This window comes from Andrographis paniculata, unplaced genomic scaffold, assembly GCF_009805555.1.
Source record: "Andrographis paniculata isolate CXL003 unplaced genomic scaffold, ASM980555v1 Contig74END, whole genome shotgun sequence".
In the NCBI taxonomy this organism is placed as follows: Eukaryota; Viridiplantae; Streptophyta; class Magnoliopsida; order Lamiales; family Acanthaceae; genus Andrographis; species Andrographis paniculata.
Window position 1 is genome coordinate 2,679,601 of NW_026137611.1, and position 13,163 is coordinate 2,692,763.

Sequence of the window (13,163 nt, forward strand, 5' to 3'; positions counted from 1 at the left end):
TATATCACTATTTTAATTCAATTTTATTTATGTTTAAAAATCCCAATTCAAAATTCGAATTCTTGAATAAACACATAATATTATTTTCAATGTAGTTTATTTTTGTTGATAAAGTGATAAAAAGATAAAAAAAATTATAAAAAATAAAATTTTAATAAAAAATTTTGAAATAATTTTGAGATACATCGGTATTTACAGAATTAGAAAGTTAAAATTACGAACATACCTAATACACGTTTTATTTATTACAGAAATTTGTTTCGTTTTTATTTCTGTGGGCGCTCTCCTCTTCTCCGCTGATATACATACAACAGACTTACTTCGTCCCTTTCTTCTTTACATTCCTCCATTTCCGTACCTCTCGAGGGTTTTGCTCGTCCATGCCTTCCTCAATCATTCTCTTCGGAGTTCTCAATTGCTAGCTTATCGATCGAGATTTTGGTGGTTTCGCCTCCAAGGAGGATCATTGGTAGTCTCTGTTGGAGAGGGTTTTGAGTGGGGATCTTCCTTTGAATTTTAGCTTCACAGACGCGGAAATTGACAAGGAAGTGGGATTGAGGACTCAGGTGCGCCAATTTTTGGATTCGAATTGTATTATCGACTTCGCAGTCATTGTTATTATTATTATATTTTCTTGTAGAATCCGGATGGATGTGAATCTTTAGTCCTTTGGGTTTGGGTTTTTGTTAGGGGAGGAGAGAACGTTGGGCAGGGCAGGGCAGAGATGGAGAATGGAGAAAGAAATTTGGAGTCGAGATTTGCCGGAATGACTGTGGGTGATCCGTATAGCATCAATGGCAATGATGGATTGTTTCAGGTCATGAAAGCAGTTGAAGCTGCTGAAGCTACTATCAAGCAGCAGGTATAATATATATATATATATTATATATATATAAGCATGCACATAAGCACACCTATGTATCCAATGGTATTGGGCTAGGGTTTTTGATGGAACTATGGCATACCTTATGTTCATATTTATGTATTAGAGGTATGCATGTATAGATTAAAATGTTATCTGTATGCATTTAGATCAGCTATTTTATGAAACTTTTCTTACGTGTAATCTAATCGAGCCGATTGTCTCTCTCTTAACAAGTTTAGGTTTAGTTGTTTAGTATGTAATCTCTTAATGTGAAATTATGATGTATGATGGAATTAGTAAGAAGAAACTAACGAATGAGGGGATTGGGTGATTGGGATTCCGTGCTACTTTGATCCATTAATTTGTTGTGCCAATTACCCTTTTTGCTGCGCTGATGATCTCTTTTTTTCTTGTGTTATGGTAATCTGCAACGAGCAACTTGTGATTGGTTGCGGCTTTTTTTAAATCATAACTATTAATCTTTCCTTAAATGCTTGTGTATATATATAAAAAAAAGAACATAGTGTAGACCATAGCAATAATATCTGGCAATGGAAGTGCAGTGTGGTGTCATTTTTAAATCTTAGCATTTATAATTCTGGCTTTAAAGGAGAGTGCATCTGGAGACTGTGTAATCTCATACATCTGTCAAGACTTGACTTGATTTATTTAACTTGCCATTAGCACCTTCAACTTTAATCGTATCTTTCCCTTGCCTCCTAATGTACTTACCTATTTATTGATTCATCCAAATCACCTTTTGGGAATACTGTTAACTTACTTTCTAGTTGTTTGCAAATTACTGTTAGACTTAACCCCCAGTTATAATTGAATAAGAGTTTACTTGAAAAATGCTCATTGCGGAACTTATTGCTGCTATTTGTTAGATTATGTTAATCTACCTGCTGCGCTCAGTTATTTGTGCTACCGAGGTTAATTATGATTATATGACATATGGGTCCTGATTTTGCACTTCACAGGTGGACGAGAACAATCGTTTGAAAGCTGAACTTCAACAAAGAATCGAGGAACTTGAGCGATATGTAATACATATTTACTGGATGCTTAAACCATGAATATATTCTAGGGTGTGTTTGTTTGAGGGTTTGGATTTTGAGTTGGGATTTGAATAGTAAAATTTTGAATTTGAATAGTTGTATGATGTGATATAAATAGGTGTTGATATGATGTTTTGAATGTAAAATTGATTTTTAGTATAATATAAAAAAATGAAAAATAGGTGTTTGATTTGATGTTTTTGGGGGGGAAAAATAGGATGAATAGTGGAAATCCAAACAAATCCCTCAAACAAACACACCCTAGATGAAATTTTTTTATTTGTTTGTGTCAACCTTCCTTTTTTTGAAGGATTCTCTCCGCTGAAAATGGTATCTTTTTAATTTCTCAATATCCCCGGTGTTCCCTAGTCAAGGTTTATGAAATACCTGTCCTAAGAATGATGAAGGTTTTGGTACAACAAATCTAATTCAAGAACATATTCAAAAAATAATATGACTCATCATATATTGTTGTGATTTCCCTGCAGAAAGCAGGTGATGCAAAATATTCGAACCCTCAATTGGGTGATCGATGGGGTGATCATGTTCTTGAATCAAGTAGAGCTGATCAAATAGTTCTACATTCAGCGAATCAAGCCAGGGGGGTTGGAAAAGCTGATATCAATTCTGAACATATGCTTCAAACAAATACAATGCGAAGTAATGAAGATCATGTGAAGCAAACTCAAGTAGAAAACCAATTTGAAAGCGGCAAGCTCAGTGGGTCATCAAATATTACTCATAGTGGTCAGGTTGCAGCAGATAATTCTGTCGTCTCTCAGTTTGTATCACCATCCATTGCTGTATTTTCTCCTGGCAGGTACATTATATTTGTGTGACTGTTGAACATAAAGTGGCTTCAATACAGGAAGATATTTTAGTTATCATTTTTTCTGCTTGATTAGGTACCCGCAAGATGCTGATCTGGAATCAGAGTTTAAATATTCTGGAAGGGGTTCAACTTCATTGGCTGAAGTTAACAATGTTGGTAGTTCAAAACAGGTATATAGCTACAAAAGCACGCATCTTAACGGATGCACACACACGTTATTTCTGCAATCCAAAAATTGCAAAAGACATAATTAACATATATGCTGATTTGTAGGACATTGTTGTGAAGGTTCGGGAACATGAAGAGGAAATCCTACAACTCAAAAGACATCTTTCAGAATTGGCAATAAAGGTATTCAGCAGCCTAATATATTTAATATATTGTGGTACATCATCTTTTGTATCTAATGTTTTGTTTCTGGTAGGAAGCACAAATTCGCAATGAAAAAAATGCCCTTGAGAAGCGAATATCGTACATGCGTATGGTAGGCAGTTTATCTTCTTGTCTGATCTGATTGTTGTTGTTTCATCTGAATGTTGATGGAGGTTCTATGCATTTACTCTTTCCATAGGCTTTTGATCAGCAACAACAAGATCTAGTTCTTGCTGCATCTAAAGCAATTTCCTACAGGCAAGACATAATGGAGGAAAATGTTCGTCTTACATATGCATTACAGGTATGTATGTCTCTATGCTTCAAATAAATTGTGTATTTGGGTAGAGTTTCGTACCATTGTACAATATGTTTAGGTTTCGAGTCTGAGCAACTACTATCAATTGGTCATTGCAATGTTGACTGCCATTCTGGATTGAAGAAATTCTTTCATCTAGACATTTATATTTGTTGCCCTTGATATTTTAATCCTGGTGACTTTTAAAGCAACTGATCCATGTTTCATCTTTTTAGCAGTGATGCTCTGTGACCTTTTGATACTCTCTGAACTTCTCAATTTAACTCATACTTGTTAGTTCCATGATATAAATGTTGCTATTGTTTTCGATGGATCCAATATGAAAGTTTGACGAAGTATACGTATATGACCCTGGACCAAAGTCCTCTGATGGATAGTCTTTAGATAACATTCATCCCAAGCTGATGAGCTAATATTCTCCATTCTAGTTTACGGGTGATTTGCTGTACCAGCAAGCAGAAATCCTTTTTGGAAGTCAGCTTCCAATTGATTAGCTAAACGTCTGAACCCCCTATAGTTCTGCTTTGTAAAGTGTACAAATTCTATGAGTTATGTGGGATCAGATTTAACAGAACTGTAAGCTGTGTTTTGTGCTGCCTTGTTGCACATAATAACCACATTGCTTGTACACTCATTTGTTTCATTCTTCTATGATACTGGTTAACGACAACAGTTCATGAATTCAGTAATGACTGCCCTGATTTGTTTTGTTTCCTTTGTCTTTTCATGATTTCTTTCCACGCAATTTAATAATTTTTTCAAATTTGCACTGAAGCTCAGATTTCTTTTTTCAGGCTGCGCAACAAGAAAGATCTACATTTGTAACTTCTCTAATGCCTCTTCTTGCGGAGTATTCTCTTCAACCAGCTGATGCCAATGCCCAGTCAATTGTCAGTAATGTCAAGGTACTATGTGATGACTTTCTCATGTTTATGATTAAAGACCTGTCTACATAGATGATGGTAGGTTGCTGAAATGATCTGTACTCTTGCTACTCCCTGTGTCGAATTGCTGTTTGTTTGTTTAGGTTGGATTAGAAGTGGCTTATATTCAGATGTTGTGACCAAGGGTGATATTTATAAGTGAGAAAGCCAGAAACTATTGTTTGGTTTTTTTAGTTGTGTTTTTGTAGTTTGAATTGTTTTGGAAATAGTAAAATTTGAAGTGACAGTTGTTTGATGTGATGTTTTGCATATATAATAGTCTTTATATAGTATTTTGAATGAAAAATAGGTGTTAAAAGTCATTCTGTATTGTGGGGAAGGGAAGATTATTGTCAAAGGAATAATAACGATGGGGAATGTAAACATAACCAAACCAACCCTAAGTTGTCCTCTTGGTACATGACTGGGGTTTGTAGAAAGACGCTAAGCATGAACCACAATATATGAGAGGAAACGGACAACTTAAGGATGGGTATTGAACATACAAGTATCCAAATTGCATAGGAAATTTGCAGGAAGTTAAAAATTCTTCTTACTTGGGAATCACAAACATTTTGCACCCATAAAGCATGCCGACCTCCTAAATAGCTTGATTGCATTCCCCTAGAAACTATTTTAAGCAAAGGTTTTACTAACAGTTTGATTTGACAGCTACCCATTAAAAAAGTTTCTGTATGATTGCATCAAAATATATAAACTTCCCAAGTTCCCTCTTATCTTTTTTTTGGCCCCCAAATCTTAATGTCAATAATCTAAGGATGCCTATGAAATGATTTGGTTGATTAGAGCTGTGGCTTCAGTTGAATAAAATTGGAAGTTTTTCTTTTGCAGGTTTTATTTAGACATTTGCAGGAACAGCTTCTTGTTATTGAGGTATGTTTCAGGGTCCCAAAATTTTTTTTACAGATGTAAGTGTAAAATGATGTACGTCCAACCAATCTATTAATAATTCTCGAGTCTACTTGATTAATTTTATGTCATTTCATTATAGGGAAAGCTCAAAGAGTCTCAGTACCAACTAGCACCATGGAGATCTGAGTCTAATCCATCTAATTTTTCACAGTCACCTGTGTATCCTGTGGAGGTAGTGTTGACATGTTGTTCTGGCTTAACTAGCGAGAGAAATTGATACTTTTGCATTTTATGTATATGTTGATTGGACCTATTGTTTCCACAAGTTTCATACATGTGTTTTATATGATTGCCAATTCTTGAAGTATCAAGTTTTTTATTTTAGGAAATTACTTCTATGGCTTTTCAATATCTATGGGCATAGGTATCAAATCTGAATAATCCATGCAAGGAATTATGGCAAATAACATTGCCAGCATATCTTTGATTGCTGGGTCTGCAGATCACTGTTTCAAGCTATGTGTCAATTTGCTTGAATGTGAACTGCTTAGGCCAACTGCTGGGGCTAGGAAGTTGAGTTTTGGTTGGTGTGGGGAGTTTTCATGGGAAGAGGGTGGTTGGGCCTGGGGGATTAAGTTTTGATACTAAAGAGTTCGCTGCTAAAAAAAAAAATAAAGTGGAGGTTATTTTTAATGTTTCAGTATGCTTCAAAGGTTCCGGAAATATGCAGTCGCTACACACTATATCTTAGAAAAGGTTTCTAAGTATTCTTTTGTTCCCTAATAGTACTAATTTCGATTTCAGTGTGCTTCAAAGGATCCTTAAATATGCATTCACTACACCCTATATCTTAGAAAAGGTTTCTAAGTAGTCTTTTGTTCCGAATAATACCAATACTCGATAAATGGCAATCATATGTGGCCTGTCTAGAAATTGTGCTTGTTGGCTTTTGGTTTGTGAAAATTTTCAGTTGGTCTGTGTTCTGATAATGTTGGACCTGAATTTCTCCTAATTTGAGTTTTAATATTCTTCAAGTGGTATTCAATTTAATTCTTTACTTAACAGGCTTAAGTTAATACTTCATATTCATATATCCTATTGATTTATGGTTTCAGCTTTATCAATTTTGGTTCTCCTTTTGAACTATTGTAAATTTTCTAGTAAAATGAAACGGTCATTACATTTGTAAATATCTGACTATTGTTTTCTTAGTTAATATATGGAGACTTACATTTGCCTTAACACAAGCTAAATGAAAGATTTGGATCTATGTGTTCCGAAATGAAAATCACTGAACAAAAGGTTGTGAACTTACACGAGCTTTAGGAAATCTGCCATACAATTGCAATATGTGGGTTTTGAATATTTGTCTTCTTGATAAGTGCCTGAATTCAAACATCTAATTACTATCTCAAACTGAATTGACCTGCCAGATGAAAAATGGGTTGGAATTGGTTCCGCAACCGACATATACTGATGGAAAGATGCCATCTTCTGATCCACAGACAGCAAATGCTGGAGATATTGTGGGACTTCCTCAAAGTGGAATGGATAATTTTAAGAATTCAGAGTACAATGAGTTGGGAAAGCGCCCACCTCCTGCAAGCAGGTGAGATGGTCAAATGGAGACTGCGACTCTGAACTGCATGTGCAAATTCCAATCCTCCGCTTTTTGTGGTGGGTTCTGTTTCATTAAGTTTTTGTGTCGATTTCATAATTTGGAGTGGTAAAAACTCCCCTATGAAATTAATGGAAGTATTTATTGGAAGCATAAACCTTTTTGAACAATTGAAACTGGCGCTCTTGCAAATATGTTTCAAGTATATATAGGTTTAGCCACCTAACAAATTGATCTTTTCCTACTATGGGAAAGCAAGCACATTTACTTTTTTGAAATGATTCTATTGCATGAAAATGTTATTTTCCACACTTCTAATTTAGGTTTGAGATACATAATAGGAGTGTAACACTCACTAATGCTAAAGCTTGCATGGGGGTTAAATCAAACCAAATGTGGAAGCCTTATTGGACTAATATATGCTTGTGTAGGTGTATAGGTTAAACCATTTTTGCCCTAAAGTTGTCACATGTTACGATTTGAGTTAATAACGTTGCATGAAAGCGTGCCGTTGCATTTATATTTTATCCATGTTATTACATGTTGCTAGCTCCAAGTCTCTTCTCTCCTCACAAGTTGTTTGTCATGTGATGTTACTCTTAATTACATAAATGCAAGGTTTCCTTGCAATTTTTGCTGAATTCATTTCTACAAACTTTGTGCTCTACTGCAGTGGAATTAATGAAAGAAATATGATAGCTGCTGTTTGAGCATAACACTTTTTCGAGCTTCCTTATGAAATTAGTGAAGAGTAAATGTGTATATTGGCTATAACTGCTGCATTAATAATATATTTAGTTAATTGTGATAGCTTTTGGTTTTATTTTGGCTTTTACCATACCATTTCTTGCTTCTCCATGTCTAATTTGATTATGCTGATATGTTTTTTTTATTTTAATCTCCTTTTAAGACATTCTAGATTTGTCTATTTAGAGATTTAAAAGACAAAAGTTAGCCTAATTTCTAATGGCCATCTACATTTCTTTATGTCCTCTCAGTTCTGAAATTGAAGTATAACCTATGGTTTTTAAAATGGGTTGTAAATGAGGAATGTTGGTGGTGATGTTGTGCATTTTTGCCGATGATATTCAAAGGCCAAATTTTTACAGTAAACAAAAAGTTGTTAGGTTACAAGCAAGTAGCTGAAAAGAATTCCTGGCAATTTAGCCCAATCTCCACATATCTATCAGTTACTGCTTCTGTGACATGTTTTGTGAGCAAAAATTGTTGCCTCGACTCAATTTTGACTTCTGATAGATAATACAGTTTGTTTTGGTTTGCTGTCAGTCTCATTCACTAATCAAGGATGACATTTTTGAAGATTTATCCCTTTAATAGTGAAATTTTGTGACGGGGTCTCATTTCTTTGTGATGCATATATGTACGTATATATCTACATAAGGTATTTGTTTTGAACTGAATCACATTTGCTTGATAGGAACATGGCGCCTCATGATGTGTCTTCACAGCTTGCGTTCAACCAGAGTGATCCATATGCTGCTGGAGCTAGTGAAGGCACTGTCAGCAAAAAAGTCACATTTGGTGATCTTGTTAAGAGTAATGATATTAGTGAACCTGAAAATAGAGGACACCAGAGTGATAGAGATCCTTCAGCTAATTGGAATTCTAAAGCTTCAGCTACAACCATGGATGATCCTGTTACCTCATATAGCCCTTTTTTACCCCCAGTTCTCGAGGAGCCCTCATCTTCTGTCTCCGAGGGTACTTCTGATTTCAGCTACCTTCTTTTAATATTGTTATGTTACCACAAATTCTAAATTTGCATACAATGGTCAGCTGCTGAAGATGATCCGCTACCTGCAATAGAGGATCTTCAAATTTCAGGTGAAGCATATCCTGGGCAGCAACTCCAAGCAGCTGGATACTCTATAAATGGGACAACCAGTTGTAATTTCGAGGTGGTCAACTGTCGATTCTCTTTTTGTTTCACTTGTTGATGCATTCAATTGCAGTATGTTATTCTTATATGCAATGTTTTTTATTTTATCGAAGTTATTGTTAATTTTATACAATTTACATTCCTACTTTTGATTGGATATTTTATTAAGTTGCAGTGGGTTCGGCATTTGGGGGATGGATCTTTTAATTATGTTGATGGTACCCTTCTATTACTTATTTTGGTTCAAATGTAGAGTTAGTTTGTTTTTTGTGTTAATAATGACCATTTATTACAGGAGCAAAGCAGCCATATTATCTTGTTTCTGCTGATGATGTTGATACGTATCTTGCCATTGAAGTGCAGCCACTGGACAATAGGAAACGGAAGGTATTTTGGGGTGTGTATGGTTAGGGCTGGACCTGTATTGCATGTTTCAGACTTTCAGATAATCTCTGTTGTGTTGGATGATAGGCCAGTGGCATAATAGCATATTTGGTCCCACAAGATAGACTTTAGCCCCACTATAACACATTCTTTAATTTAGTCCCCACCATTTACAGAATTTTGATATGTGATCGAAATCTAGCTAATTTAGTCTCTCTCTGTCTCTCTTTTGCCGTAGACTTTGGTGGACTCCTCATAATGTTATATAATGCCACAAAAGTTTTCAACATTTTGATATTCATTAACTTTGCTTGCAGTGAATTTTGTAAATTTTGCTGCCAAAGAATCTTCTGCAAATAAATTTGTCATCATTTGATTTCCAAATTCATTTTTACAAATAAATCGAGACTAAAATTGAGTAGTTATGGAACATATTATTTTGCATGATTGGTGGTTTTAAATAATGAAATAAAAAGTTTAATATGGTTTCATTTCTGTATATAGATTTCTCAAATGAAGAGAAGAAACAATTTGTACTCCTGTTATGATTTCTTCCTGGTCAAGTTTTGAAACTGCCCTCCACAGACTTAAAAAACTCCATCCTAGGATTCCCATATGGAAAGTTGTTTGTGAAACATGGTTAACTTAGTGTATTTTGGACTTTGAAGGAAATGGTTAGTCTTATCTTTCGTCATATGCTTTTGTGTGCTTCTATTTTGAGATACTGGATTTTCTATTATCAAATTAGTTTATTTCATGGTGTGCAATACGAAGATAGTTATGGGGTTAGGGCATGACTCTCTAATAGTGGCAGTGAAAGACTTGGTAGTTTCTGCAATTTTATATTTTCTTTAAAGTAATATTTGTGCTGTAGGGGAAAGTAATAAACCATTTTATTTGTGTAAGAAAATGTTCTTTGGTTTACCAATAGACAGTGTGCTTAGTACTTACTGGCTGATTCTTTGTTTTTCAGGGTGATCTAGTCACTGTCTTCGCCAATGAGCGCAGGAAAATTTCTTGCGGTAATGGATACTATACATATTATAACAAATGCTTGGCTTTTATATATTTGGTTTAGATGAACACAATGCTTTATCTATGGGTTAGATGTCTTTCTTTTCCTTCCTACGCATTGCAAATTCACAACCTAGGTTAGAAGATCTTGGGCATTTATATTTCTCCACTTTTTCAACTGTGTTTGTGTTATGTTTCCTTTTGAGAATTATTCTCTTTCTCCAATATATATGTTATATATATATATATATATATATGGCAAAATAACAGTTTGGACCAACGAAAATAATGCGATTTCAAATTTAACTTTAATTGATACATTTTAAAACTTTTGGCTCCACCATACATAAGTTTCATTGAGGCATTATGACAACTTTAATTGAATTTCCTCAATCTAGTAGATAAAACATATATATTGTGACATTAGATAACGCTGTGTGAGTGACTACCATTTTTAGTTGTTCCAAATCTTGTGGAAATTATTATTATCACAATATAGCCTCAAGTTATAATTTCTATTAATAGTGGGACTAGAGTTAGAAAACATGTTCCAGCGGGACTTAAATTGAAAGAATTTTTTCTTGTGGGACTAAACATGCTATTTACTGCCGTAGAGATTTTTCATGTTCCTTCTATCTTATGCAGACTCTGAAATGCACAGTTGCATAGAAAAGACCCTTTATGCCGGCCATGCTTCATACAAGCTATCATTGCCGGTATGGATGCTAAAGCTTGATTTCATTCACGATTTTGCTTCAATAAGTCTTGGTCCATAACACTCTCATATCAAGCGATTCATTTCTCTCCTATTTTCCTCTCTTCTTTGATAATGAAGGCTGGATATCTCGATTTATGGGAGCCAGCTATATTGTCCATTAAACGGGATGGCTATAGCATTAAGGGCAGTGGGCCTAGTGGTGTTTCTATATCCAAGAAGTTTACTTCCTCTACTAACGTATGTGTTCTTTTTTCTACTCTTTATTTTTTATACTTATTTTTTGCTTTTCGTGTTTTAGAATTCTAATTGCTGTCTTTCTCAAAGAACTGCAGTAAGAAAGTAATCTACCACACAAAAAAGTGGTAGTTCTCAAGTTTTAGAGTATTCCCTTGTTGATATCTCCAAACATTTTCTGATATTAACAAATTGCATATACATATTTAGAATCAGCAATCCTTTAACTTTTGATTTTCCCATTTTATGCTATGACTATGTTTTGAAACTTAGTGTGAAATGCTCCCAAACTTGGATGAGTGAGTTCTTTCCTAGTCTTTAATCTTTTCAAGATTAGCTCTTGGAATGGTTTTCATGATATTACAGTGTGATGAAGGTGAAATTAAAGTCAACATTTTAAAGCTAAGCATATCTCATCAATATTAGTCGCAGAGAACAATTATACACCACCTATCTTATCCTCGTCTATAGCTTGCATGTAACGTATACTATCCATCTTCAGAAAATACCCCTTTTGGTGTAAATGGGGCACACCAGCATTGTATGATCGAAAGGGGGCCATTTAATGTATACAGATTTGGACGGGTAACTTTTGGTAATTTACAAAGTATGTGCATGCTAAACTTTTATGAATGTGTTTTATGTAAGAAAAGACTACTCAGCGATGTCAAATGCTCTCTCAGTATTTTTTTGCTCTAGTATATCATTTCATTATGTCCTATAATCTTCAAGTAATGGTTTCAATTTTCTTTGTTATGACTATTTCAGGTCTCTATTACATATGGGAATGCTACAGATTTCTCCATAGCCGATTCTATGGGTGAGGATGAACACATTTTGAGGGTGGACAGTAATTCAACGGATGTGAGTTGGTAAGTTCAGATCATTGGTAGAATATCCCTCCAAGATTATCTATATTCAATATATATTAGCCTCGACTACAATACAAATTACAAATTTGATCTCACCTGCTCTATGCTGTTAGTACTTTATATACTGTTCTTATTTCCTTTATGTGTACCTCTTTTGCAGCGCTAGAGATACAATCGTTCTCACCTTACGGTTATTCATTATCAAGGTACGCATGGATTTTGTCTCCATTTTTTCGGTAAACATGAATGAGTTACATGTGTGACGATAACATGATCTTAACATTTTGCAATAAGAAACACTTCAGGTGTGTTTGGATTTGGGTTTTGGGTTTGGAAGTAGGAAAATTTTGAATTGAAATGGTGTTGGATATAATAGTTTGGATGAAAATTTGATTTTTTCTGTATAAAATATCAAATAAAAAAATATGTGTTTTGAGTTCAAACTTTGATAATAGTGCGAGACTGTTCAAACTTAAAAGAAACATAGCCTCAAGTTTGAATTCATTCTAGAGCTTAAAGAATTCCATCCTTGTCAAATGATAACATATGATTTAAAGCTTTCATTTACTTTTGATTTTACGTAGCATTTGTCTCTTGGGACCTGTTTGGATCTCCATAGTAAATTTGACTTGAAAGAATTGCAGGCTAGTGAGAAGAAAAAGGGGAAGAAGAGAGGTCTGTTCTTTCACAAGTGAGACTGCCAAACAGGACCTTACCCTTGCGCCCTTCATATGGCACATTGTTTGTTGAGTTAGAGTGCTTTTTAAACTATACTCATTTTCAATCTATATATATACACACATATTTTTAATCCCTTTTATTTGTAATTTTGTGATTATTTATTTAGCTATAGTGTGTGTAATATTCTCAGGTTCTTTGTTTTGGTCTGGATCTTGGGTTGGACTGTTTAATGAATTTCCCATCATCTTTTTTTTTTTTTTAATTTTTTTTAATATTATTTTTAGGTGACTCGGGTTTGTTCACTTGGTGTTTTTTATAGATACAATTTTTTATAAATATTATTAAAAAATTCATAAAAATTAATAATTCACGAAATATTATCTATTTCATATTATTGGTGTAATTCTTTATACGTTGAATGAAAAATAAATTTATCAAAAACATAGTGAAATGTGATTTAGGTCATTTTCATCCCATTACTTTCAATCATAAAGTTTAAT

The 13,163-nt window shown here is 34.2% G+C and overlaps 1 protein-coding gene across 1 annotated transcript; it reads left to right on the forward strand.

The window, feature by feature from the left end:
- Positions 1-278: 278 nt before the first annotated feature.
- Positions 279-12,916, forward strand: LOC127265999 (uncharacterized). Its single transcript, XM_051296062.1, has 22 exons — positions 279-566; positions 691-862; positions 1,846-1,908; positions 2,412-2,743; positions 2,829-2,925; positions 3,029-3,106; positions 3,180-3,239; positions 3,327-3,431; positions 4,241-4,351; positions 5,222-5,263; positions 5,382-5,474; positions 6,676-6,851; positions 8,299-8,582; positions 8,658-8,779; positions 8,936-8,978; positions 9,056-9,147; positions 10,118-10,166; positions 10,804-10,874; positions 10,994-11,113; positions 11,879-11,982; positions 12,143-12,188; positions 12,627-12,916. Exons 2-22 carry the CDS (start codon positions 725-727, stop codon positions 12,675-12,677), a joined length of 2,277 nt encoding a protein of 758 aa, XP_051152019.1. The 5' UTR covers positions 279-566; positions 691-724; the 3' UTR covers positions 12,678-12,916.
- Positions 12,917-13,163: the final 247 nt, after the last annotated feature.